This window comes from Sminthopsis crassicaudata, chromosome 2 (genome assembly GCF_048593235.1).
Source record: "Sminthopsis crassicaudata isolate SCR6 chromosome 2, ASM4859323v1, whole genome shotgun sequence".
Taxonomy (NCBI): Eukaryota; Metazoa; Chordata; class Mammalia; order Dasyuromorphia; family Dasyuridae; genus Sminthopsis; species Sminthopsis crassicaudata.
Window position 1 is genome coordinate 397,882,876 of NC_133618.1, and position 24,997 is coordinate 397,907,872.

At 36.6% G+C, this 24,997-nt stretch overlaps 1 protein-coding gene across 2 annotated transcripts in view; it reads right to left on the reverse strand.

Moving 5' to 3' along the window:
• PDE6A (phosphodiesterase 6A) overlaps positions 1-24,997 on the reverse strand; it is a 93,861-nt gene that overhangs the window by 50,473 nt on the left and 18,391 nt on the right. For both annotated transcript variants that reach the window (XM_074291752.1, XM_074291753.1), the window contains exons 6-11: positions 22,154-22,218; positions 14,723-14,789; positions 14,414-14,461; positions 9,663-9,812; positions 3,850-3,993; positions 1,876-1,941 (exon numbers count right to left, since the gene is read on the reverse strand). In XM_074291752.1, the coding sequence (XP_074147853.1) occupies positions 1,876-1,941; positions 3,850-3,993; positions 9,663-9,812; positions 14,414-14,461; positions 14,723-14,789; positions 22,154-22,218 (540 nt within the window). The remainder of the gene's footprint in view (positions 1-1,875; positions 1,942-3,849; positions 3,994-9,662; positions 9,813-14,413; positions 14,462-14,722; positions 14,790-22,153; positions 22,219-24,997) is intronic.

Sequence of the window (24,997 nt, forward strand, 5' to 3'; positions counted from 1 at the left end):
AAGAAAGGAAGAAAAGAGGGAAGGAAGGAAGAAGAGAAGAAAGGGAAGGAGGAAAGAAGGGAGGGATGAAAAAAAGAAGGGAGGAAGGAAGTAAGAAGGATGGAATGAAGGAGAGAAGGAAGGAAAGAGGGAAGGAGAGAAGGAAGGAAGAAAGGGAAGTAAAGAAAAGAAGGAAAGGCATGAGGAAGGAAGGAAGGGAAGAAAGGAGGAAGGAAGGAAAGAAAAGAAGGAAGGAAAAGATGAAAAGAAGGGAAGGGAAGGAAAGAGGGAAGGAAGGGAAATATAGGAAAGAAGGAAAGGAAGAAGGAAGAGGGAATGAAGGGAAGGAAAGAGAGAAAGAAGGAAAGAAGAAAGAAAGGAAGGAAAGACAGAAGAAAAAAGAGAAGGAAGGAAGGGAAGTAAAGAAAAGAAGGAAAGGAGGGAGGAAGGAAGAAAGGAAGGGAGGAAAGGAGGGAGAAAGGAAGCAAGGAGGGAAGAGATAAAAGGAAAGAGGGAAGGAAGGAAATGATGAAAAGGGAAGGGAAGGAAAGAAGGTAGAAAGAAAAGAGGAAAAGAAGGAAAGAAGGAAGGGAAGTAAAGAAAAGGAGGAAGGAAGGGGGAAGGAAGGGGAGGAAAGAGGGAAAGAAAGAAGGAGGAAAGAAGAGAAGGAATGAAGGGAGGGAGGAAGGGAAAAAAGAAAGGAGAAAGGAAAGAAAGAAAGAAGGAAAGAAGGAGGGAGGGAGGGGAGGAAAAGAAGAAAAAAGGGAAAGGAAGAAAAGAAGGAAGAAAGAAAAGAAAAAAAGAAGTAAAGAAGGAAGGGAAGTAAAGGAAAGAGGAAGGAAGGGGAGGAAAGAGAGAAGGAAAGAAGGAAGGAAGAAGGAAAAAGGAAAGAGAGAAAGAAGAGAAGGAAGGAAGGGAAGGAAGGAAGGGAAGGAAAGAGGGAGAAAGGAAAGAAAGAATGAAGAAAAGAAGGAGGGAGGGAGGGAAGGGAGAAAAAGAAATAAAAAAGGGAAGGGAAAAAAAAAAGGAGGGAAGAAAAAAAAAAGAAAGTTCAAATTAGTTAATTTGTATAAATTAGTACAAGACTGAGGCAAAAGTATGCCTCTGCCACAGATCTCTTTCCTTCCTTGTCTCCCCTTTGGAATAGGGTAGAGGAGGGCCCCAGCAGCCTCTACTTGGCTGTCAGACAAAGGGGAGAGAGAGCCTTAGATCCTGCAGACTTCTGGGTCAGGACCTAGTGAGCAAAGGCCCAGAGCAAGTAGTAATTTGAAGAGGACAACTGGGAGATTCCTCACTCCATCATATTAAAGGAGCAGTTCTCTAATCTCAATAATTAATAATCTCATCATCCTCTTAAAAACAGTAGAAATCTAATCAAGGAAAGGAAAGAAAAAAACAAAGCAGCAGTGAGGAGCCACTCTGGTGGGATAATGGCCAAAGAAGATTCCAGGAAACTTGGTTCAACTCCCAGTTCCACCAGCAACTTGCTATGGAACTCTGGGAAAGTTAACATATCCTCTTGATTAGATTGGGACTATAACTCAGTCTGGCCTTAAGAATGATGGTACAAAGCATATCAATATTCACCAGCTGATATGACAGCCACTGGGAAAAGTCTTTCTTCTCCTAAATATCTCATGGGCTACTTGTTGCCAAACCAGAAATTCCATCATTAAGTTTGTGACTTGGAATCCTGTAGTCACTTCTTGTCTTCCAGAATATCCTGCAAATTTTTCTGTCCCAGATATCACCTCAAGTCCTTATTAACTTCTCACATTAATGGGACAGAGACAGAAGGACATGAAGACAAGGATATCTTCACAATTTTGCCCACAATTTCACCTTTGCCTCTGTCCTCTACAAAGTTACAAAAAGCATTGTACTAATTCCACTCACGAGAATTTCAAATAATTCCTCTTCTTCACAATCCCAAGGCTCCTTCCCATAGACTTCTCTAGTTTTCTGGAAAGAAATAAAGGGGGTGCAGGAAGAGAGAGAGAAATAGTGAAAGGGAAAAAAGGCATCAATCAGCATGTTTGTGCTTCTCTCTTCTAGTATCCCTTCCCCAGAGTTCTTTGCTAACACTAGCTTTTACTTCTAGTACTTTTGGGTTAATAAAGCACTTTTCCTTACAATCCTATTGTATAAGCATTGTTATGCTTATTTTACAGATAGGGAAACTGAGGGTTAGAGATAGGAAGTGACTTAAATCCAGTTTCACCACGGCAGAGCCTGGACTCTGATGCTAGGTTTTTTCTACTTATCATCAGGTTCTTGCCACTAAATGAGGCTGCACATATAACCCACAAAGTCCTGGGAGCATTAAAGAAATCATCCATACAGTGGAAAGGATGCTAGCTTTGGACAGAGGGGGCCGCTCCCTCACTTACTAGCTGTGAGATCTGAGAACCTTAGGTTTTCCAAGTTCAACTTAATGTTATTGCCTTCCCTATGAGATTATCTCCAATTTATCCTATATATATCTTGTCAATATATAGTTGTTTGCCTTCTCTCCACTTCATTTGATTTTGAGCTCCTTGAACCAAGTACTGCTTTCGCCTTTCTTTGTATCTTCTTATCTTGGCACAGTGCCTGGCACATAGAAGGTGTGTAATAAATGCCTGTCAAATTGTTGGCAATTTCTATCAGCCCCAGTTCTTTCAACTGTAAAATAAGGTTTCAGATTAGATCTTTAACATCCCTTCCATCTCCAAATCTCTTCTCCTACAAGTCTCTACTTTTTTAAGATTACAAATTTGAGAGCTAAATATCGACATTTTTCCTTAAAAATGATATTGCTTATCATTTATTATTATATATTAATATATGTTATATATAATATAACATATATATTTTTTAAAATTTATCATTACCAGAGAAACATCCAGTTTGGCCAAACTCATTGAATAAGTTTTCACTGATTATACCAGTCAGGTAGACAATGAGCACTTCGTAAATTTGAGCATTGGGGATACAAAAAATGAGGCAAAAATAAACCCTATGCTTAGAGGGTGGGACAACCTGTTAACTTTTGAAAGTCTCTCACCTGAATGAGGCAGCAAGATAACAAAATGAATAGAACACTGGGCCTGGAGTCAGCAAGATCCAAGTTAAAATGTGGTTTCAGATACTAATTAGCTGTGTGGTGTGTACAAGTCACTTAAACTTTATCTGCCTCTGATTCCTCAACTATAAAATGGGAATAATAATATTAATGCCTGCCTCCCAGAGTTATGAGATAACGTTTTTAAAGCACTCAAAGCTCCTTCTTTTAGGAGCTAGCCTAGTTGTCTGCATACAACATGTGCTTAATAAACATTTTCTAATTTGCCATCAGTTCTGAAGGAGAACAAAGACAAGATTCCTACCCATACCCTATCCTATCTGAGTCAGGTAGGGAAGGTAAGACATAGATAACAATACAAAAGAACATTAAAACCATGCAACAATGCAAAGAGTTTGGAGTTAGAGTTCAAAGGATTTGAATGCAGCCTTTATCACTTCTTGGGCAAGCTAGTTGACTTTTTTTGACTCTAGTTTCTTTACCTGTAAAACGAGAAGGTTGACTAAATATTCCCTTTTAGCTCTAAGATCCCATGGTCCTAAGGGCACAAGAGAGGCACAGAGTATCAACAGTTCAGATATCACAACTTGAGAATGAGGGATGTCAAAGAAGACTGCATGGAGAATAGGTGCCTATTGGAGAATTCATATCAAACAGAGGAAGAGTAGGGTTCCTTCAGTCTCTTATGCTCACTGGGCTATCAAGTTAAGTCTTTCATGGATTTCAAATGCCCAGGGAAAAAAATGGCCCAGGACAAAAAAGCATGTGGTAATTCTCGATGGGACATCAAAAAAAGTGACACTGACCAAAATTTCCTGTATCTCTTCATTGTCACACTTCACATGATATTTGACCATATCCTGAAATATATCCTTCCTGTTTTCCAGCTTGTTCATTGATTCATAGGTGTCAGGATTTAGGACAGACCAGCCAAGGAACTGGGTAAGAGACTGAAAAGAAAGAGAAAGAATAGACAGGATAAGAAATATTTCTTCTTATTCCCTTCCTGAATTGAAAGAGAATAATTTTTTTTTTATTAAATTAAAATTTACTTTAAGAAAAAGTTTAAGAGTACAGTTTTTAGGAGTGGGGATAAGTATTTTAATTATTATTATTTTAACAATTCGCTTTGCATTCTCACCTTCAACTTTCCTATTAAACAAGATTTATTTTAATATATATATATATTTCCCCAATTATATATTAAAACAATGTTAAAACAAAATATTAATTTTTACCATTTAACAAAAGTTTTGAGTTCCAAATTCAATCCTTCCCTCTCTTATTTCTTCCCCTTTTTCCTCTTCTCTCTCTTCCCTAACGGAGTAAGCAATCATATAGGTTATACACATGAAATCATGAAAATTTATTTCTTAAAGCTGGGCCTAATGTCCCCAAATAATCACCAACTATCAATGGGAGTAGTGTGGAGCTTACACTATCCCACATGTACATGTGGTATAAGGAAAGTCTTAATAGTCTAATGGAAAGAGCTTAGACCAAGTAGAAATGAGGAGGCCTCTGGCCTAGTCCCAGCTGTCACAAAATATCAGAGCTTTACAAAAGAACCTGAAACTACTCTAGATTATTTAAACTATCATTTTATCAGATCTTCTTCCTATTCTATTTCCTTATCACTTTTTCTTTTTAAAGTAATATAAAAGTAAATATTTTTGTAAAACAAAAGGATCTTAAATGTCAGCTAGTTCTTTCTTTCTCTTATTTTAAAAAGGTCAAATGACCTGTAAAAAGACATACAATGAATTAAGGGCAGAGTTGTGACTACAAACACGTGTATTTCTATTATACTTTCTACTATACTTATATTTTTTCTTTTTAAAAATTGATATTTCCTCCAATTGATGAAAATCAACTTTATTTGCCTCCTTCCCATCTAACCTGCTCATTGAAAAAGAAGGGGGGAAAAAACCAAAACTATTACATTTCTTTCTATAGCTCTTTCTTTGTGACTTTCTGTGTAATTTTGGTCAAGTCATGTGGATGCATTGGACGGTAGGAATGAGAATGGGAAGGAACTTTGGGGATCATTAGTTCAGTCAACTCATTTTGCAAAGAAAATTGAGGTTCAGAGGAGAACTGACTTGCTCCAGTTCATACACAACATGATATAATGAAAGTAATGCTGGATTCAAATCTAGGTTCTGTAATTAGTCCAGTTAATGATGCTAACAAAGTCTTGTGACTGTAGCTGCTGGGCAAATCACTTAATTTCTTTGGGTCATAGTTTCCTTATCTATTCAATATCCCTTCCAGCTCTACATTTGTGATCACTAAGTAATTATTACTAAGTCACCTGTTTCTAAATAACAGGTCCAGATTTCCAGTCATTCTTTTCCTGTTTCCATTTCTAGAAAATGAAGAATAAGAATCGTATAATTTTTTGAGTTATTGTTCACCTTATATTTACCTAGTCCAACCTGCCATTCAATGAGGGAAATGTTCTACATATTCTTGGCAAATGATCACCTTGCCCTACATCCCAATTTTAATAAAATAAAGACATTGCAAGACACTTTTCATTTGTTGTGGATACAATTTTCTCTGTTAATCCAGTGTAATATCTCATTAGCTTTCCACCTCCATTCCTACTTCCCTTTTACCTTACTAAATATTTGAGTATTTTGAACCTGTAATCTGAGATAGGCTAACTAGACATTTCTCCCACCTAGTTGAATGTAAGTGTCTATTGTTTCATTCATTTTGAGGGTTTAAGCCTTTGTTTTGATGGCTCCTTTGTATCCTTCCCTCCCTGGAAGTGTTAGTCTGAATTCACAGAAAGATAAATGCTTCGGGGCAGCTAGGTGGCACAGTGGATAGAGCACCAGCCTTGAAGTCAGGAGGACCGGAGTTCAAATGTGATCTCAGACACTTAACACTTCCTAGCTGTGTGACCCTGGGCAAGTCATTTAACCCCAGCCTCGGGGGAAAAAAAAAAAGAAAAGAAATGCTTCAAAGAAGCAGGTGAAGTAATACTGCGGGGAAAAACACGAATGAAAAAAGTATGCTTTGATCTTTATTCAATCTCCATAGTTCTTTCCCTGGATGCAGATGGCATTTTCCATCTACAGTTTATTGGAATTGCCTTGGATCATTGAATTACTGATTAGAGCTAAGTTTATCATAGTGGATCATACAATCTTGCTTTGGGGTGTACAATGTTTTCCTCAGTATCAGTTCATGTAAGTCTTTCTAGGGTTTTTTGAAATCAGCCTGGCTCATCATTTCTTATAAAACAATATTTTGTTATATTCATATTTTAATTTATTCAGTTATTTCTTTTTTATTAAACTTTTTATTTTCAAAACATATGCATGGATAATTTTTCAACATTAACCCTTGCAAAATCTTGCATTCCAATTCCCCCCTCTTCCCCCTTCCCACTCCCCTAGATGGCAAATAATCCAACATATGTCAGATATGGTAACAATATATGTTCAATCCAATATATGCATATATATTTATACAATTATCTTGCTGCACAAGAAAAATCAAATAAAAAAGGACAAAATGAGAAAGAAAATAAAATGCAAGCAAACAACAAAAAGAGTGAGAATGCTGTGTTGTGATCCACACTCAGTTCCCACAGTCCTCTCTCTGGGTATACATGGCTCTCTTCATCACAAGATCCTTGGAACTGACCTCAATCATCTTATTGTTAAAAAGAGCCACAATGATCTTGTTGCTGCCTTATATAATGATCTCCTGGTTCTGTTCATTTCACTCAGCATCAGTTCATGTAAGTCTTTCCAAGCCTCTCTGTATTTCTCCTGTTGGTCATTTCTTACAGAACAATAATATTCCATAACATTCATATACCACAATTGATTCAGCCATTCTCCAACTGATGAACATCCACTCAGTTTCCAGTTTTTTGCCACCACAAAAAGAGCTCAGGCCAAGGGAAATCCCAAGTAAAGCAAACTTTTTTTTCAAATTTTCTCCCAATGTTGATCCAGATATAAAGACAAAATAATATAATCTTCTGTTTTGTTACCCAAATGTTTCCAGGAAACTGTATTTTGCTTCAAAAGTAAAGAGACCTGGACTTAACTAGATTTAAGTATAAATGCATGGCTAGTCAGAGAATTTAATCTCTGCCTAGACAATAGGAATTATCGTAATTGAGGGCTTAGAATAATTGTGAGCAAACTCAGAATTTTTCTTCTAAAAGAAACTTCCTAAAGCTGAAGAAGAGAGTCAAGTAGAGTTTAGGGGCCATTTTACTGTTTTAAATAAACTAATTATTTTAATATGATGTCATAGCTATAGGTATCACATTCTATGTGATAACTAGAATGTGATCCTGCATCCTGGACCTTCACCAGTCATCTTTATTTTTGTCCTGCCACTGGACTTTGATGACTCAGGAAGAAAGTGAGTCTGAGGACATTACACAACTCTGCATCACTTAAATCCAATTCTGTCTCCCTTAAATCTAATTTATTAGCAAATCTAGGCATTACCCATGATGTCATTGGTCCTCTTCAAAAATTAAGAATGAGAAACAATTCAATGTATTCATCATTTCTTTAAAAAAAAAGCGATATTCAATTATATATATATGCCTTAATTTGTTTAGTCATTCCCCAGTCAATGGGGAATTGCTTCCAATTCTTTGCTATCACAAAAAGTGCTGCTATAAATATTTTCATGTCTATAGAGTCTTTTTGTCAGTGACCCTGTAAAGATAGAAGTCTAGCAAGGGGATCTCTGGATCAAATTGTATGAACATTTTAGCAATTTTATTTGATAATTCCAAATTGCTTTCTAGAATGATTATGCTAATTCCCAGGTCTAGCAACAATAAATTAGTGTGCCTGTGTTTCCAAAAGGCTTCCAACATCAACTTTTATAAATCTTTTGTCATCTTTGCCAATTTCCTGAAGGCAACACTTCAGGATTGTTTTGATAGGCATTTCTTTTTAATTTTGATAACTTGAAGTAGTGTTTCATGTGGTTGATAATAGTTTGCAATTCTTTTGAAAACTGCAGCCTTTGTATTATTGTTCTAGAAGACATGATCAGCAGGCTGATTTAAGAAAGGCCTAGAGAGACTTACACAGACCGATTCTAAGTGAAGTGAGTAGAACCAAGAGAACACTATACACAGCAACAAGATTATATGATGATAGACTGTGATCCATGGCTCTTTTCAGCAATGAGTGGGTTCAGGCCAATTCCAATAGACTTGTGATGGAGAGAGCCATCTGCACCCAGAAAGAGGACTATGGGGACTAAATGTGGATCATAATATAATATTTTCACCTTTGATGTTATTGTTTGCTTCTTTGGGTTTTTTCCTCATTTTTTTCCCTTTTGATCTGATTTTTCTTGTGCAGCATGATAAATGTGGAAGATGTTTAGGAGAATTGCACATGTTTAACATGTTTAAGGACTTAGCATTTAAACATGTTTAAATGTACATGTTTAAGGATTATTTGCTGTCCGGATGAGAGCAGAAGTGGGGAAGGAGGTAGAAAAATTTGAACATAGAGTTTGGTAAAGGTGAATCATCTTTGCATGTATTTTGAAAAACAAAAACTTATTTTAAAAAAGAAAGAAAATTACATTCTTTGACCACATGTATATTGAGGAGATAGCTTTGAATCTTATATATTTGGAAAATTCAATACAAAGATTTGCCCTCTTATCAACTATGCTGTATTATACTATATAGGTCATTTATCCAAGAGCTTTCCAATTTAAGAAAAAAAATTTCCAACCATTAGAACTCTTCCAAATTAGAATCTATTAACTTTGAAAATAGTGAGTTTACCATTACCAGGTGACTCCAAGCCAAAGCTCTGTAATGTCTCCTTTCCTCTTTCAGAACACCCAGTCCTCACTCCCTTTGCCCCCAGGCACCACCCTCTCCAACTCAGAGACTAATAAATACTAACTCTTAGGACCCCATGTAGATGTATGAATTAGCAGAGTCAGCTTCCTAGCCATAACCCTCCCAAAGGGCTGCTTCTTAGCTTCTCTGACTGGGGAAAATTGGTACTGTGGTGGTAGTGAAATAGACAGTGGAAGGGAGTGAAAATATATAGGGATGGAAGATATATTTTGGGACTGGGACTTTCCCTGAAATCACATTCACAGATTAGTCCTGGTAAAGACACCACAGTCCTTTCCTCTCCTCCTCTGGCACCTTTCTCACCTTCATTTCTGAGTTCCCTTCCTTTACTACACTCTCAGGAAGCTCCTTCTGATTATCAAATTTCAGGGAGCACATTATTAAGAAGTTCCCCAGAGAACAGAATGGTACAAGTCTCAGACTGAACTCCCATTCACTCACACTATTTGGAGTCATGTTCAGGACATTAGGTCTTCCTAATGCCCTTAATACAGACGTCTCTCTACAGCCCAGAGATCACACAAAGATTCCTGTCTGTGCTGAAATAATTACTGCTTTTTTCATTTCGGTACAATATGTTCCAACCCTCTTCCTTGCCCCCAGGTAAATGTGGGACCATTCTACAGGATCAAAGCAGATTGCCTTTCTGAGGCTTTTTTGTTGCCAACCACGCTCTTCCTGGCTATTTGCAGGAAAGGCACAGAAGGGAGAAGAGGGGACAGGGATGGTGGAGAGACAAACCTCCATGAGAGTTTCATCCATGTCATCAAAGGGCTTTCCATCTTTTCGATTATAAAATGTAGCCACTCCAACAATTTCTTCCTTCTTGTTGACTATGGGCATTGAGAGGACATTTTTAATCATCCATCCAGATTCATCCAGAGGTTCTTTCTACATAAAATAAGAAATAGTGTTATGCTCACCCCAAATTTGTTTGTAAAGGAGCCATTTTTGTTTGTGAGGAGCCATTCAGTTGACTTCAGAAATTATCCAACTATTCTGGATCAGACTAAGTTGGATTTTGCTCATTTTACTCCTCAATCAAAGTCTGTGACTATTTGTCCAACTCAGGACAATAGGAAATGTCTCTGTAATAGTGATTTATTTCAAAAGCTATCAGAGAAGTGAAAAGGTTGATGTCAATACCTCATTTTACAGATAAGGAAACTGAAATGAGTGTCTAAGCAGCTTACCCAAGATCACAAAGGTACTTAGTAGCAAGCTGGATTTAAACCTAGGTCTCAAGTCCTCTGGCTCCAAACTAAGGGCTCTTTTGCTAGCAAAATTAGCTGTGGAACTAGAACTCAACTTACTTATTAAAAGACTTCACTTTCCAGACCAGCACATTTCTCTAAATCCTTCCCATCCCACCTATCCCCCACAGACATAGATCTCCATATATATCACCATTCAAGCCTTCAGAATGACCACGTAATACAATGAATTAAAAATCTGAGTCAGGACTCCTTCACTATATACTCTGATCAGTTCTCCCAGCCCGAAAGATAAGGGGAAAAAAAAGGTAAGTGCTAAAACCCTTTCAAGATCTAGCTTTTTTTTATTGTCATTCACTGGATTTATGAATGCCAGTTCTGAGGTGGGGGGAAAAAAAAAAGAGTTCTCCCTTAATTTTTTGTTATAGACCAGCACAGAGGAGGATATTCTTTTACTAGAGCCTATCCTCCCTCCCATAAACTCCAGATAACCAAATTATTTTGGAGACAGTCCCAGTTTCTGAAACACATCATGTAGGAGGTGTCACAGTGTGTCTCCCAACTCATCCATTTATCTTAGGCTAATCTCAGTCACTAAGGCCAAGCTTAGAGTTGCCATTTTTCTCTAACAAGCTACCCTGGGACATGTCCATACTCTGTGGGGACTTTCTACATTAATAAATCCCAGACTAAAGTTCATCACTTGATTAGAAAACATCCCAGATCAATTGTTCTTAAATTCATGCTCCCACTTAAAAATTTACTGTTCCAGAAACCTGACTGGAGAATCTCTGGGCACGCTGATCCAAAACCTTAATGCTGAATGGTTCTTTGGAGAACTGGAGAGACTTCACTAGCTCTCCTCTTGTTTGCCTTCCCCAGTGCCTGCATTTAGAATTCCAGTAATGTTCATGATGCACAGCTCTTAGACCTTACTCAGGTTAGTCTTTTGTGAGAGCGTAGATGTCTCCCAAGTTGATGGATCCAAAACTCATTCCCACCATATAATTATCGAAATTCAACAAAGTTTTACAGATTTCTTTTAGGCTTAGTCCTGCCTTAGTGCTTATACTATTCTAAACCTAAAGTACAATTAGCAAAGAAAAAAATCAATCAAACTTCCCTCGTCAAAGAGGAAAGCATTCAGGTGAATCCTAAAAACATACCTAAATACAATCTTGAGATGTCCTTAGGACAAGTACAAGCAACTCTGATAAAACCAACCAAACAAAAACAAAAACAAAAACCCACAGTTGTTTTTTTGAAATGTTCTCACTCACTCCATGCTATGACAAGCAATCTACTCTCTCCTAAATCCCCACAAAAAAATTTATTTTTAATTAAGCACTCTCAGATAGACCCTGACAATATGGAAGGATTTAGCTCTTGGGATTGGTTGGAAATCAATATAAATGTAATAATAATAATTTACATTTATATAATAATGGAACTGCATTGTGTCTGGTGCTGTGCTAAGCACTTTTTTTCCCCTAAGGTTAAGTGACTTGCCCAGGGTCACACAGCTAGGAAGTGTTAAGTGTCTGAGACCAGTTTTGAACTCCGGTCCTCCTGAATTCAAGGCTGGTGCTCTATCCACTGCGCCACCTAGCTGCCCCCTGTACTAAACACTTTAAAACAATTATCTCATTTGATATTCAACAACCCTGGGAGGTAGGCACTATTATAATTCCCATTTTATAGATAAGGAAACTGAGGCAAGTAAAGGTCACATAGTTATTACTTAGGCTTATCCATTATCCCATTTAGCTGAACTCAGATGAATTGAATGAAGTGACTTCTTGTCACTGTTGTCCATAACACAGCACAAACATACTTGCCATTGGAAATGGCAAAGGTGCTGGTGGTGGGGTATTACCCCGGGATTCTTTTCCTTCCTCTCCTCCTCTTCCTACTAACTTGGGACTCAGAATGCTCTGTGCCTCCAAGGATAAAGCTGCTATTATGATATTCACAGTAGGTCACAGTTAGCAGCTGGGAGAAAATGGGGAGTGTGGAAATCTTAGGAGTGTGGGAAGAGCTTTCAAGGTGTATCTAATGAAACTTATGGCACACCCTTAGAGGGTCACTGGAATAGATAATGAAGCACACTTTTCTCATCGGAGAGAGAATGTGGGATTATTGGGTGTGGAAAGATACATAGATTATCAATGAGTCAACAACAAACATCTATCAACCTCTCAGAGAAGTTGACCTTGATGATTGGGTTTTGCTTAACATTTTCTTTATCACATGAGAAGATTCAGCAAGAGGCAGGGTTTATTGGAACATCATTATAGTATAACAAACTTTTGAAATATCTGTAAGTAGAAAGTTCCCATTGGTCCATTTTATTCTCTGTTTCTTTATTATTTTCTACTTATCTTTATCTATTACTCTAGGTCAGTCCTATACTTTCCATGTGCTCACTGAATTTCAGAGGTGGAAGAATAGAGTTTAATTGGAATATCATTAAAGTATAACAAACTTTTAACATATCTGTAAGTAGAAAGTTCCCATTCGTCCATTTTATTCTCTATTTGTTTTTTTAATATTTTCTACCTATCTTTATCTGCTACTCTAGGTCAGTCCTATACTTTCCATGTGCTCACTGAATTTCAGAGCTGGAAGGACAGGTACTTTGCAGACTTATGATTCCATACTTATGATTCATTCAAACTGAGACTTGTTAAAGACCTTTGCTTTAAAAGTGTCCCATTACATTCAGGACCATCTACAGTCATCCTGATCTATTTCAGGATGCTGCTCTACCAGGATGATTTCAAAAGAGAAAATCAGACTGGTGATTTTGTACAGCTCTTCCTCATTCACATCCAATTCACTTGAATGTCACCTCCCTAATGTCAGGGTCCTTTTTGAGAATGAAGAAGAAAAAAGAAGACAACAATAATCCCCACTACTCTTTTTTTCATAAAATTTCAGAAAATTCAATTAAGTTACTTTATTTTATTAAAGCTTTTTATTTACAAAACATATGCATGGATAAATTTTCAACATTGACTCTTGCAAAACCTTCTGTTCAAAATTTTCCCTCCTTCCCCCTCCCCACTCACCTAGATGGCAGATAATCCAATACATGCTAAATATGTTAAAATATTCAATTAAGTTTTAAAAGTATTTATGTAGGCCTGTTAGGGCTTCTGCTAGGCACTGGGGAGACAAAATTTTCAAAGAGTTTATACTTTACAGAGGAAAAACACACAGATAAGTAAAATTTTAAAATATAGGCAAAATTAATAGATTGTTATTTCTGAAGGGGGTAAGGGCAGAATACTGACAACTGGGGGAATCAGGAAGGACCTCTTTTAGAGGGTACATTTGAACTAAGCCTTGGCAGAGGTAAGGAGAGAAGATCCTTTAAGGGACAAAGGCAGTTAGGTGGTGTAGTAGGTAGTTTTGGGCCTGGAGTCAGAAAGACTCATCTTTGTGGGTTTGAATCTTTCCATCAGACACTTACTAGCTCTGTGATCCTGGGCAAGTCACTTAGCCCATCTCCAAATGATCTGGAGAAGAAAATGACAAATCACCCCAGTATCTTTGTCAAGAAAATCCCAAATGAAGTCAGGAAAAATCAGTTGAACAACAAAAGCAATAAGAGAGAAGGTGAAATGTCATGTACAAGGAACAGAAAATGGGCCAATTTGGAATGGGGAGTGCTTAGGAGAAGGGTATAAGGATAAGAAGTAGTAATATGAAATCAATCTGGAAAGATAAATTGGAACCAAATTAAAAATGACTTTGAATATAAAAGAAAGGAATTTGCATTTTATCCTCCAGGCAATAGGAAGTCACTAAACTTTCTTGAGAAAGGGAGGGACGGAATCAGACTAGTATTTTATTTAGATCAGTTTGGCAGATATGTGAAGGATGTAGTTGAGACAGGAATGGAAAGCTAGATTGGAGCAAGAGAATCATCCACATAATTGTTGTACCCAGGATATATAACCAAGGTCTCTGGGCTCCCAGTCCAAAGTTCTTTCCACCACATCACACTAAAAAGTCATTCAATACTTTCAGATTCACAACAAGCTAGAACTAGAACAATAAAGATACTGATCATAATGATAATAATAATGATAATGATAGCAGGTTTAGGAGATTTGGCTGGCTTGCCAGCTTCTTTCATTACTCTTCTCAACTCTGTTGACATAACCTCTTAATAGTATTGTCTTCAGGTTACCTGTCTCAAAGATCTTCCTAAATTTTCTGTTAAAAAAAAAATCACATAGTTCTTTCCTGGAGAAACAAAAAATGACCTACCTGGAAAGCGAAAAAGTCTTCTGAAGCAGCATTCATGATATTGCAAATCTGTAAACCACAAAGGGGAACAAGATGAATCGGAATGGTCTTTGAGAGAGAATTGGGAAGGTGAGGCAATGACATCCTGGCCCACCCTCATCCCCTATGCCCCATCTCCAATCTTAATTCTTGCATACTACATATAGAGAAACTAAGGAGATATTGGGACACTTGAGGGAAGGTGGGAAACTCTTCCTATCACTTTCCCAATCTGAATCCAAATCATCTTCCTTTCAGAGACAGGGTCCTTCATCTCAGCCCCACACTTACCAGACCATTCTGGGCAACATATGTTGGGAGACCACTAACCAAAGACCAGTGGTCAGCAGGGGGATTCCTGTAAAAGAGAAAGCAGACACTGACCTCTCTTTTAGTTGGGAGTTCAAATAAAAACTCTAGTACAGTATTTTTCCTTTTTCTTTTGCTTTTTTCCCCCCCTTCTGCCTGATAATACTTCTATTTTTTTAACTAGAAGAGGCTATTTTTCAACTGCTTTTTTTTTTTTTTTTTTTTGGTGGTTCATTATCTTGACTGCTGCAGGCTTCCCCTTAAATATCTCAGCAATGTGATATTGAAACAGTTGTATGTGATAGACCTGTGCACACACTAAATCATTTTTCTAAAGATTTTGTATAGTACATTTGTGTTTATCTTGGAAGTGGTTTAATTACACAAAAGGATAATTGCAGCACTTGGCCATGCCTAGCAATTTGGCCCATATTCTGAGTGTTCCACGTTTATGTCGTATAGGAATTAACAGTGCTGCTACTGAAAAATAGCATGGTGAAATGAATAAAGAGCCAGTCTTAGAGTTAGGAAGGACTGAGTTTAAATCTTGCCCCAGGTATACATTGGCTATATGATGTTGGCAGCATTGCTTAACCTGCCAGTCTCCCAGACAATCCTGCAGGATGCAGAGAAACTGCTAATTTGCTTTGATGGAGGAAGTTCCTCACCAGGAGCATCCTGGTGGAATGAATGGAATTCCCCAGGGGAATCCAAGTGGATGCAATCACAAGTCTAGTTTTATATATATGTGTGTGTGCACGCATTCATATGCACACATATTGGTATATAAATACATATTATATATAGGGCAAGATATATGTGTGTGTGTGTGTATGTGTGTGTGTGTGTATGTATGTGTGAGTAGAAAGAGACAGAGGTACCCAGAGAAACAGAGACAGAGAAACAGAGAGGAACAGAAAAAGAGACAGAGAGGTAGAGAAAAGAAAGAATGTATTGAAGTCCTACTTTAGGCCGCTAATTCAGGGGTTTTGTAGTTTGATGATAAATTCTCTAATTGACCCTGAGCTAGAAGTCAGTGAATTTAGTTTTATTTATTTATATATATATTTTTAAAGTGACCTGCCCCTAAGTCATCCCCTTTCTTTAAGGCTTCAAAGTTTGAAAATTATTGAGAACTATCCCTCTGGATACAAGCTGTCCCAGGTTCTTTACAAATAACCTAGTCCAATCCTTTAATTTGGGAAGACAAGTGAACACAGCAAATTAATGACAAAGCACTTATTAAACTATGTGCACACACACGTATATAGAAATACATATACTTATACATATACATATATCTACATACATAAATATACATATAACCTTATATGTATACTTATATATTTCTACATGTACATGGATATATGTGTGTATAATATGATATATACATATATATATATATACATATATATATATATATATATATATACATATAAAATGAGAGATGGGAAGAGAAAAAGAAAGACAGAGAGAGCAAAAAGACAGAAAGAGTGAGAGAGAAAAAGAGAGACAGAAACAGAGAGAGAAAAACCTCTTCAGAACTTTTTCAGAAAAAAAAATTCTATCTATCTGTGCTTTCTTCATCTTATACTTGCAAAGTTACTATTTTTTGGTGCCTAAAGAATTTCATCTTATTAGAGCTAACTCAATGTTCTAGTTACATGGCACCAAACTTACATAGAAATAAGGCCTATTAAATCATACAAAAGGATTTCTAAAATTCTTTGCATATTAACTTAGAAAATCACATTGTGTGGCTCAGAAATGGTGAGGGGTCATCATTTAATAAAAAAGCTTTAAATAGTCCCTTATGCAAATACCCCTCCCACCACTGACCCTCATCCTCATTGGCTGAGGGTCTTACATTCCAAACTCAGGAACTACCCAAGCAATTGAACTTGGCCAATAAGTACATAGTTGCCCATATTTGATCGAAATAAGGAGAAAATGATGTAATGGGAGGATAGCAGTAAGGGAATTAAGGTATGCCCTTGAGTCAATGCTCGAAGATCTTCAGGCCTACTCCAACCCTAAAATAGATGAAGCCTTACTCGATTTTCACAACTGTCTTGAAAGATCTCACCTCATCAAAATATTGATGTTATCTATATTCTATTGTATTTTTTAATATTTTGCTAAATATTTTCCAACTATATTTCAATCTGGTTCAGGCTGCACTCTGCAGTACTATAAGCCATACAATTTGCTCCCACATGCTTGACACCTAAGCGCTAGCCTATCAGGAGGACCCTTTTGTATCTTGATTCTAACATCCAGTAGGTTAGCTGACTTTTCAACTTTTCTATCACATATAAATTTGATAGACAAGCCATTCCAGAAATTGTTCTATCGAAGTCATTGACAAAAATATGTGATATTGAATAAAGCCTAGATTTGTGGGGGGGCACTTCACTGGACACCCCTTGCCATATTACCATTGAATCACTAACAATGACCAAATTTGGTAATAGACCAAAAAGAAATTGGAAACTAAATTATCTCATTGTAAAAAATGAATAGGTGAAACAGCAAATCATAGACACAATCAATAATTTCATCCAAAAGAATGACAATAATGAGACAACATATCAAAATTTGTGAGATGCAACCAAAGTGGTAATAAGGGGAAATTTTATGTCTCTAGATGCTTACTTGCATAAAATAATAAAAGAGAAAATCAATAAATTGGGCTTGCAATTAAAAAAGCTAGAAAAAGAATAAATTATTAACACTTCCTAGCTGTGTGACCCTGGGCAAGTCACTTAACCCCAGCCTCAGGAAAAAAAAAAAAAGAAAAAGAATAAATTAAAAGCCCCCAATCAAATGCCAAACTTGGAATTCTAAAAATAAAAGGAGAGATCAATAAAACTGAAACTAAAAAAGCTATTAAATTAATAAAGAGTTGGTTTTATGAAAAAACCAACAAAATAGATAAATCTTTAGTTAATTTGATTAGAAATAGGAAAGAGGAAAATCAAATTGTTAGTTTCAAAAATGAAAAGGGAGAATTATCCATCAATGAAGAGGAAACTAGAGTAATTATCAGGAGTTATTTTGCCCAACTTTATGCCAATAAATTTGACAACCTAAGTGAAATGGAGGAATACTTACAAAAATATAGATTGTCCAAATTAACAGAAGAGAAAATAAATTACTTAGTCCCATTTTAGAAAAAGAAATAGAACAAGCTATTAATCAGCTCCCTAAAAAAAAAATCCCCAGGACCAGAGGGATTTACATGTGAATTCTACCAAACATTTAAAGAACAACTGACTCTAATACTATATAAACTATTTGGAAAAAATAGGGAATGAAGGACTCCTACCAAATTCCTTTTATGACACAAACACATACTAATACCTAAATCAGGTAGGATGAAAATAGAGATAGAAAATTATAGACCAATCTCCCTAATGAATATTGATGCAAAAATCTTAAATAAAATATTAGCAAAGAGAGTACAGATAATCATCCCCAGGATAATACACCATGACCAAGTAGGATTTATACCAGGAATGCAGAGTTGGTTCAATATTAGGAAAACTATTAGCATAATTAATTAACTATATCAATAATCAAATTAACAAAAACTATATGATTATCTCAATAGATGCAGAAAAAGCATTTAATAAAATTAAAAACACTAGAGAGTATAGGAATAAATGCACTTTTCCTTAAAATAGTCAGTAACATCTATTTAAAACCATCAGCAAGCATCATATGTAATGGGGATAAACTAGAACCATTTCCAGTAAGATCAGGGGTGAAACAAGGTTGACCACTATCACCATTGCTATTTAATATTGTATTAGAAATGCTAGCCTTGGCAATAAGAGAAGAAATAGAGATGAAAAAAGAGATTAAAGGAATTAGAGTAGATAATGAAGAAACCAAATTATCACTCTTTGCAGATGATATGATGGCATGCTTAGACAACACCAGAGAATCAACTAAAAACTATTAGAAATAATCCACATGGGCAGCTAGGTGGCGCAGTGGATAGAGCACCAGCCCTGAATTCAGGAGGACCTGAGTTCAAATTTGGCCTCAGACACTTAGCACTTCCTAGTTGTGTGACCCTGGGCAAGTCACTTAACCCCAGCCTCAGGGGGAAAAAAAAAAAAAAGAAATAATCCACAACTTTAGCAAAGTTGCAGGATACAAAATAAATAAACATAAATCATCAGCATTCTTATACATCACTAACAAAATCCAATAGCAAGAGAGACAAAGAGAAATTCCATTTAAAATAACTGTTGACAATATAAAATATTTGGGAATTTATCTGTCAAGGGAAAATCAGGAACTATATGAGCAAAACTATAAAACACTTTCCACATAAAGTCAAATCCAAGCAATTGGAAAAATATCAAGTGCTCGTGGATAGGTCAAGTGAATATAATAAAGATGAAAATTCTCCCTAACCTAATCTATTTATTGAGTGCTATGCCAATCAAGCTGCCTTTTCTATTTTACTGAACTAGAAAAAATAACAACAAAATTCATCTAGAAGAACAAAAGGGCAAGAATTTCAAAGTAATTAATGAAGAGAAAAGCAAATGAAGGTGGCCTAGCTGTACTAGATCTAAAACCATATTATAAAGCAGCAGTCATCAAAAATATAAATTTTGTACTGGCTAAAAAACAGAGAAGTTGATTGGTGATTTCACCAATTAAGTTCACAAAACAAAATAGCCAGTGACTATAACAATTTTGTATTTGACAAACCCAAAGGCCCCAGCTTTGGGGATAAGAATTCACTATTTGACAAAAACTGCTGGGAAAACTGGAAACTAGTATGGCAGAAAGTAGGCATAGATCCACACCTAAAACCATATACCAAGATAAGGTCGAAATGGGTTCATGATCTAGACATAAAGAATGATATTATAAACAAATTAGAAGAACATAGGATAGTTTACCTCTTAGACCTGTGGAGGATGAAGGAATTTGTGACCAAAGAAGAACTAGAGATAATTATTGATCGTAAAATAGATAATTTTGATTATATTAAGTTAAAAAGTTTTTGTACAAACAAAACTAATGCAGACAAGATTAGAAGGGAAGCAATAAACTGGGGAAACATTTTTACATCCAAAGGATATGATAAAGGCCTCATTTCTAAAATATATAGAGAATTACTCAAATTTATAATAGTTCAATTCATTCTCCAATTGATAAATGGTCAAAGGCTATGAATAGACAATTTTCAGAAGAAGAAATTGAAACTATTTGTAGCCACATGAAAAGATTCTTCAAATCACTATTGATCAAAGAAATGCAAATTAAGACAACTGAGATACCATTACACACTTCTCAGATTGGCTAAGATGACAGGAAAAGATAATGATGAATGTTGGAGGGGATGTGGGAAAACTTGGACATTGATGCATTGTTGGTGGAATTGTGAACAGATCCAACCTTTCTGGAGAGCAGTATGAAACTATGCTCAAAAAGTTATCAAACTGTGCATAGTCTTTGATCCAGCAGTGTTTCTACTGGGCTTATATCCCAAAGAGATCTTATAGGAGGGAAAGGGACCCATATGTGCAAAAATGTTTGTGGCAGCCCTCTTTGTAGTGGCCAAGAAACTGGAAATTGAATAGATGCTCATCAGTTGGAGAATGATTGGATAAATTGTGGTTATGTGAATGTTATGGAATATTATTGTTCTGTAAAAAATGACCAGCAGGATGATTTTAGAGAGGCTTGGAGAAACTTACATGAACTGATGCTGAGTGAAATGAGCAGGACCAGGAGATCATTGTACATGGCAACAACAATATTATACAATGATCATTTCTGATGGATGCGGTCTCGTCATCATTGAGATGATTCAAACCAGTTCCAATTGTGCAGTAATGAAGAAAGCCATCTACACCCAGAGAGAAAACCATGGGAACAATGTGGAACACAACATGGCATTCTCACTCTCTCTGTTGTTATTTGCTTGCATTTTGTTTTCTTTCTCAGTTTTTCTTTTTCTTCCTTCTTGATCTGATTTTTCTTGTGTAATAAGATAACTATATAAAAATGTAAATATATATTGAATCTAACATGTATTTCAACATATTTAACATGTATTGGACTACCTGCCAGATAGGGGAGGGGATGGGAGTAAGGAGGGGAAAATATGGAACAAAACATTATGCAAGGGTCAACGTTGGAAAAATTACCCTTGCATAGGCTTTGTAAATAAAAAGCTTTAATAATTAAAAAAAAATTGATTGGATGACTGATGTGAAAGAATTTTTGATAAGAAAAGAGCTCTAGACATGCAAATAACTATTATTATTCTGTTTGATTAGATTCCATTTTAGAATCATACAACCTCAGCACTGGAAGGCCCTTTGGAGATGACCAAGTCCAACCCTTTAATTTTACAGAGAAGGCAACTGAGGCTCTATGTCACCCAAGTTAATGACAAGGCAATTATTAAACTCATTTCTCTGCCTTTGGATATTACACCCAACATAGTATAAAGATGTGTTCTAATGTGAGACAGAGAGGGCAAAGAAACAGGATACCTCCTCTTCTTTCTGGAGGGAAGAAAATCAGGGTAATGGTCACAGACTGGAGTTAGGATCCTGGGAGCCAAAGTCTGAAACAGGGATCTACAGCCAGGTGAAAAGAGCAGACTTAGGGTTAGGGTTGGTATGATCAGTAAGGGAAAAGAGAGAGCCACACAGGTTCTCAATGGTCCAATTCTCCAAGACTAAACATTAAAATGAGAATCCTCAGACATTGAAATAAAACTCTGGACAGTCCCTTAATTATTGCCTTTTCCCATCCCTAATCAATGGGGAAAAAAAGACTAACATTTTACTCAATCATTCAAACAGCCCTATGAGGGCAGTACTAAAGATATTTTATCGCTCTCATTTAACAAGTCAGGAAACTGAGTCAGGAGAAATTAAATGACTTGATTATGGTCACACAGTAAGTATAAAAAGTCAGATTTGAAGTCCAGTATTCTATATTTAGAGATTCTTAACTTGGGGTCTGTGTGCTTATTTTTTTTAAACTGATAACTATATTTAATATCAATTGGCTTTCTCTGAGGCCCCAAGTCATACAAGTTAATGATAAGGCAATCATTAAACTCATCTTTCTGTCTTTGGGTCCTATACCTAGCATAGTATAAAGGTATGCTTTTATATTATGTTTTCACAGGCTTCACCAGACTGCCAAAGGGGTCCATGACAACAAAAAAAAAGAGGCTAAGAACCCTTGTAGTATATATACCGTGTTTTGCTTTTCCTCATACTCTTTGTAAGATGTGGCCATCGATATTCCTCTCTTTTTTTTTTCTTTCATTGGTGTGCATTTTATGTGGTAGCATTTGTAGCCTGCCTCTCCAACATTGGAGAATCCCCCCATTTGGCTCATGTGCTGCAATTAGAAACTTACGGTATTACTTTAATATCTTCTTTCCCATGAAGGATATAGTCGATAATCTTATAGAAGTTGATTTCCTGGGCAAAGGAGAGAAAAATGCGTGGTCATGAGTTCAAGCACTGATTTTAAACAGAGAGACACTATTAACTGCTTCTAGAACCAGTCTGGTTCTTTATTACTTAATCTGTGGTTTAAAAAAAAAATGCCTTGATGATATCTAAACAAATGATCATCTATGGACCATTGATCAACCAGCTAGCTCAGTAGCAAGTGAGCAGAAGACATGATCGCTGTTAATAGGGATCAGTTCCAAAAGTACAGAAGATATATTCACTTTTGAGACAAAATAGGAGATTACTGAGTGTGGGGAAGGGAGAGGAAATAATAATGATAGCTAACATTTACACAGTACTTACCATGTGCCAGGCATTGTTCTAAGTGCATTACAATTATCACCACATCTGATCTTTATAGTAATTGCAGGAGGTGAGAGTTATTATTATCTCTTATTTACAGATGAGAAAACTGAGACAAAGAGGTTAAGTGATTTGTTTAGAATTACACGGTTAGTAGGTTTCAGATTTGAACTCAGACATTCCACACTCCAAAAAAAGACTAAACTTCTTTTTTTGAGAACTAGAGAAATAAGTTTTAAACTTCATTGTTTTGGGACTGGAAAAATTGGCCTCCCATTGCCAAAACCCAAGTTCAGACTTTTATGGCTATTTTGAAATGAATGTCCCACTGGCATCCCAAAGTTAACATTCCAAAATCGAACTCATTTTCTTTTCCCATCAAACACTGCTTATGACCTTCCTATTACTATCAAGTGAACCATTAACCTCCAACTCAGAAGCCTGCAAGCTCAGTGTCATTCTTAACTCCTCACTCTCACCTACCCTACATCTGCTGTCAAATCCTGTCATTTCTGCCTTTCCCATCTCTACCATAAGCTCCTTCTTTCTGCCCAAAAATTCTTAATTCAAGCCCTCATTAGCTTTTTCTGTGATTTCAGCACTAGCCTTTTAACTTATTGCTCTGCTTAAAGTCTCTTTCCATCCCAAGTCAATCACCACTCAGCTGCTAAAGAAATTTTTCTAAAGTATAGGTCTATTATGTCATCTTCCCACTGTCCTCAAGGAGTACAGGATTATATATCCAGAGCTGGAAGGTTCCCAGAGTCTAGTGGTTAGCTAGTCTATTTTCTCCCCTCCCCCCATTTTATGGATGAGGAAAACTGAGGCCTGGGAAGGTTAAGTAAATTGCCCAGTATAACCCAGGCAATAAGCATCAGAGGTGAGATTTGAATCTGGTCCTTTGATGCGTATCAACAGCCCTCTAGAAATGTATTAAATAATTGTAAGAATGATCAACTATTCAAGACTTAGCTTCTCTGATCAAGATGTTGGTCCAAGACAATTCCAAAGGACCCATGGTAAAAACACCACGAGGGAGAGAACTGATGAACTCTGGATAAAGATTGAAACATACACTTTTTCATTTCTTTTCTTTGCTTGGTTTTTTGTGTGTTTTCTTTTGTAACATGACTATGTTATATGTTTCATATGACTTCATGTATATAATCAATATCCTATTGCTTTCTTTTCAAGGAATAGGAGATGGGAGAGGGACAGGAAGAAGGGAAAGAGGGGCAGCTAGGTGGCGCAGTGAATAGAGCACCAGCCTTAAATTCAAGAGGACCTGAGTTCAAATCTGGTATCAGACACTTAACACTCCCTAGCTGTGTGACCCTGGGTAAGTCACTTAACCCTAGCCTCGAAAAATAAAAAAAAAAGATAAAAAAAAAAAAAAGGAAGGAGGGAAAAGATTTAAATTCAACTTTTAAAAATTGAATGCTAAAAATTTAAAATATAAGTGGAAATATTTAACAAAATAAATTTTTAAAAATATACAAATAAAAGAAATTTATTGAATGCATAATAATTTGGAAGTCTGTGGGGGTGGAGAGGCCTGCCTTCAATGTCTTTGGTAGCTTAGAGCACGGTATTGGTAGTTAGAATCAGACCAGACTATTTTTCAGTCATGATAGAAGGCTCATTCTCTAGGACGAGTTTGACTTTTCTTCTGGTGGGCAGCCTTTAGGGGAAACCATTGAAGACATTTTAAGTAACAGACAGTCCCTTTTCTCTGAGACTCAGGAATCCTCATCCTTTGCAGAAATGCTGGCAAAAGCTTTACCAACTGGGCTTGGAACCTGTCAATGTTTGAGCAAACAGAAGAAGCTGCTTTCATAGAAGACAAGGAGAGTAGTGTGCCAGATGTAAATATTACTCTTGATCTGGGGCTTAGTAACTCACACTCTGTTTTTAAATCAGGGTTCCACCCAAATCAAACATGTAAAAACAACTTGGGATTTTAAGGTCAAAGCTGAGTAGTCAATGAGCATTCCTGTTATTTGTCAAAAGAAGCTAGTTTATAACTCGTAACTCTAAATCACACATAAATGCAGCTCATGGAAAACTCCCTTATATAGAAGTTTATGTTCTCTTAAAAAATAAGGTGTGACTGGTGGACACATGTTAGCAGCAGGAAGCTAAGAGGGAGCGGCTATGTCTGTTATTTGAGATCTCTCTAACAATTCACCCAACATTTAGAGCCTCCACCTGTAAGACACCGCACCAGACACAAAATGAAATCTCACAAAACCCTTGCCCTCAAGGAGCTTCCAGTCTGAGGGAGGGCATAAGGTATCAACTAGAGCAAAGAGAAGTTCAAAGAAAGTGTATGAGAGATTCAAGCAGGAAAGGAGTCCTGGCAGCTGGGCGGGAAGAAGATTCAGGAATGATTAACTGGTGAGGTAATGTATTTAAGCTTAGGAAAGAGCACAGGGCAAAG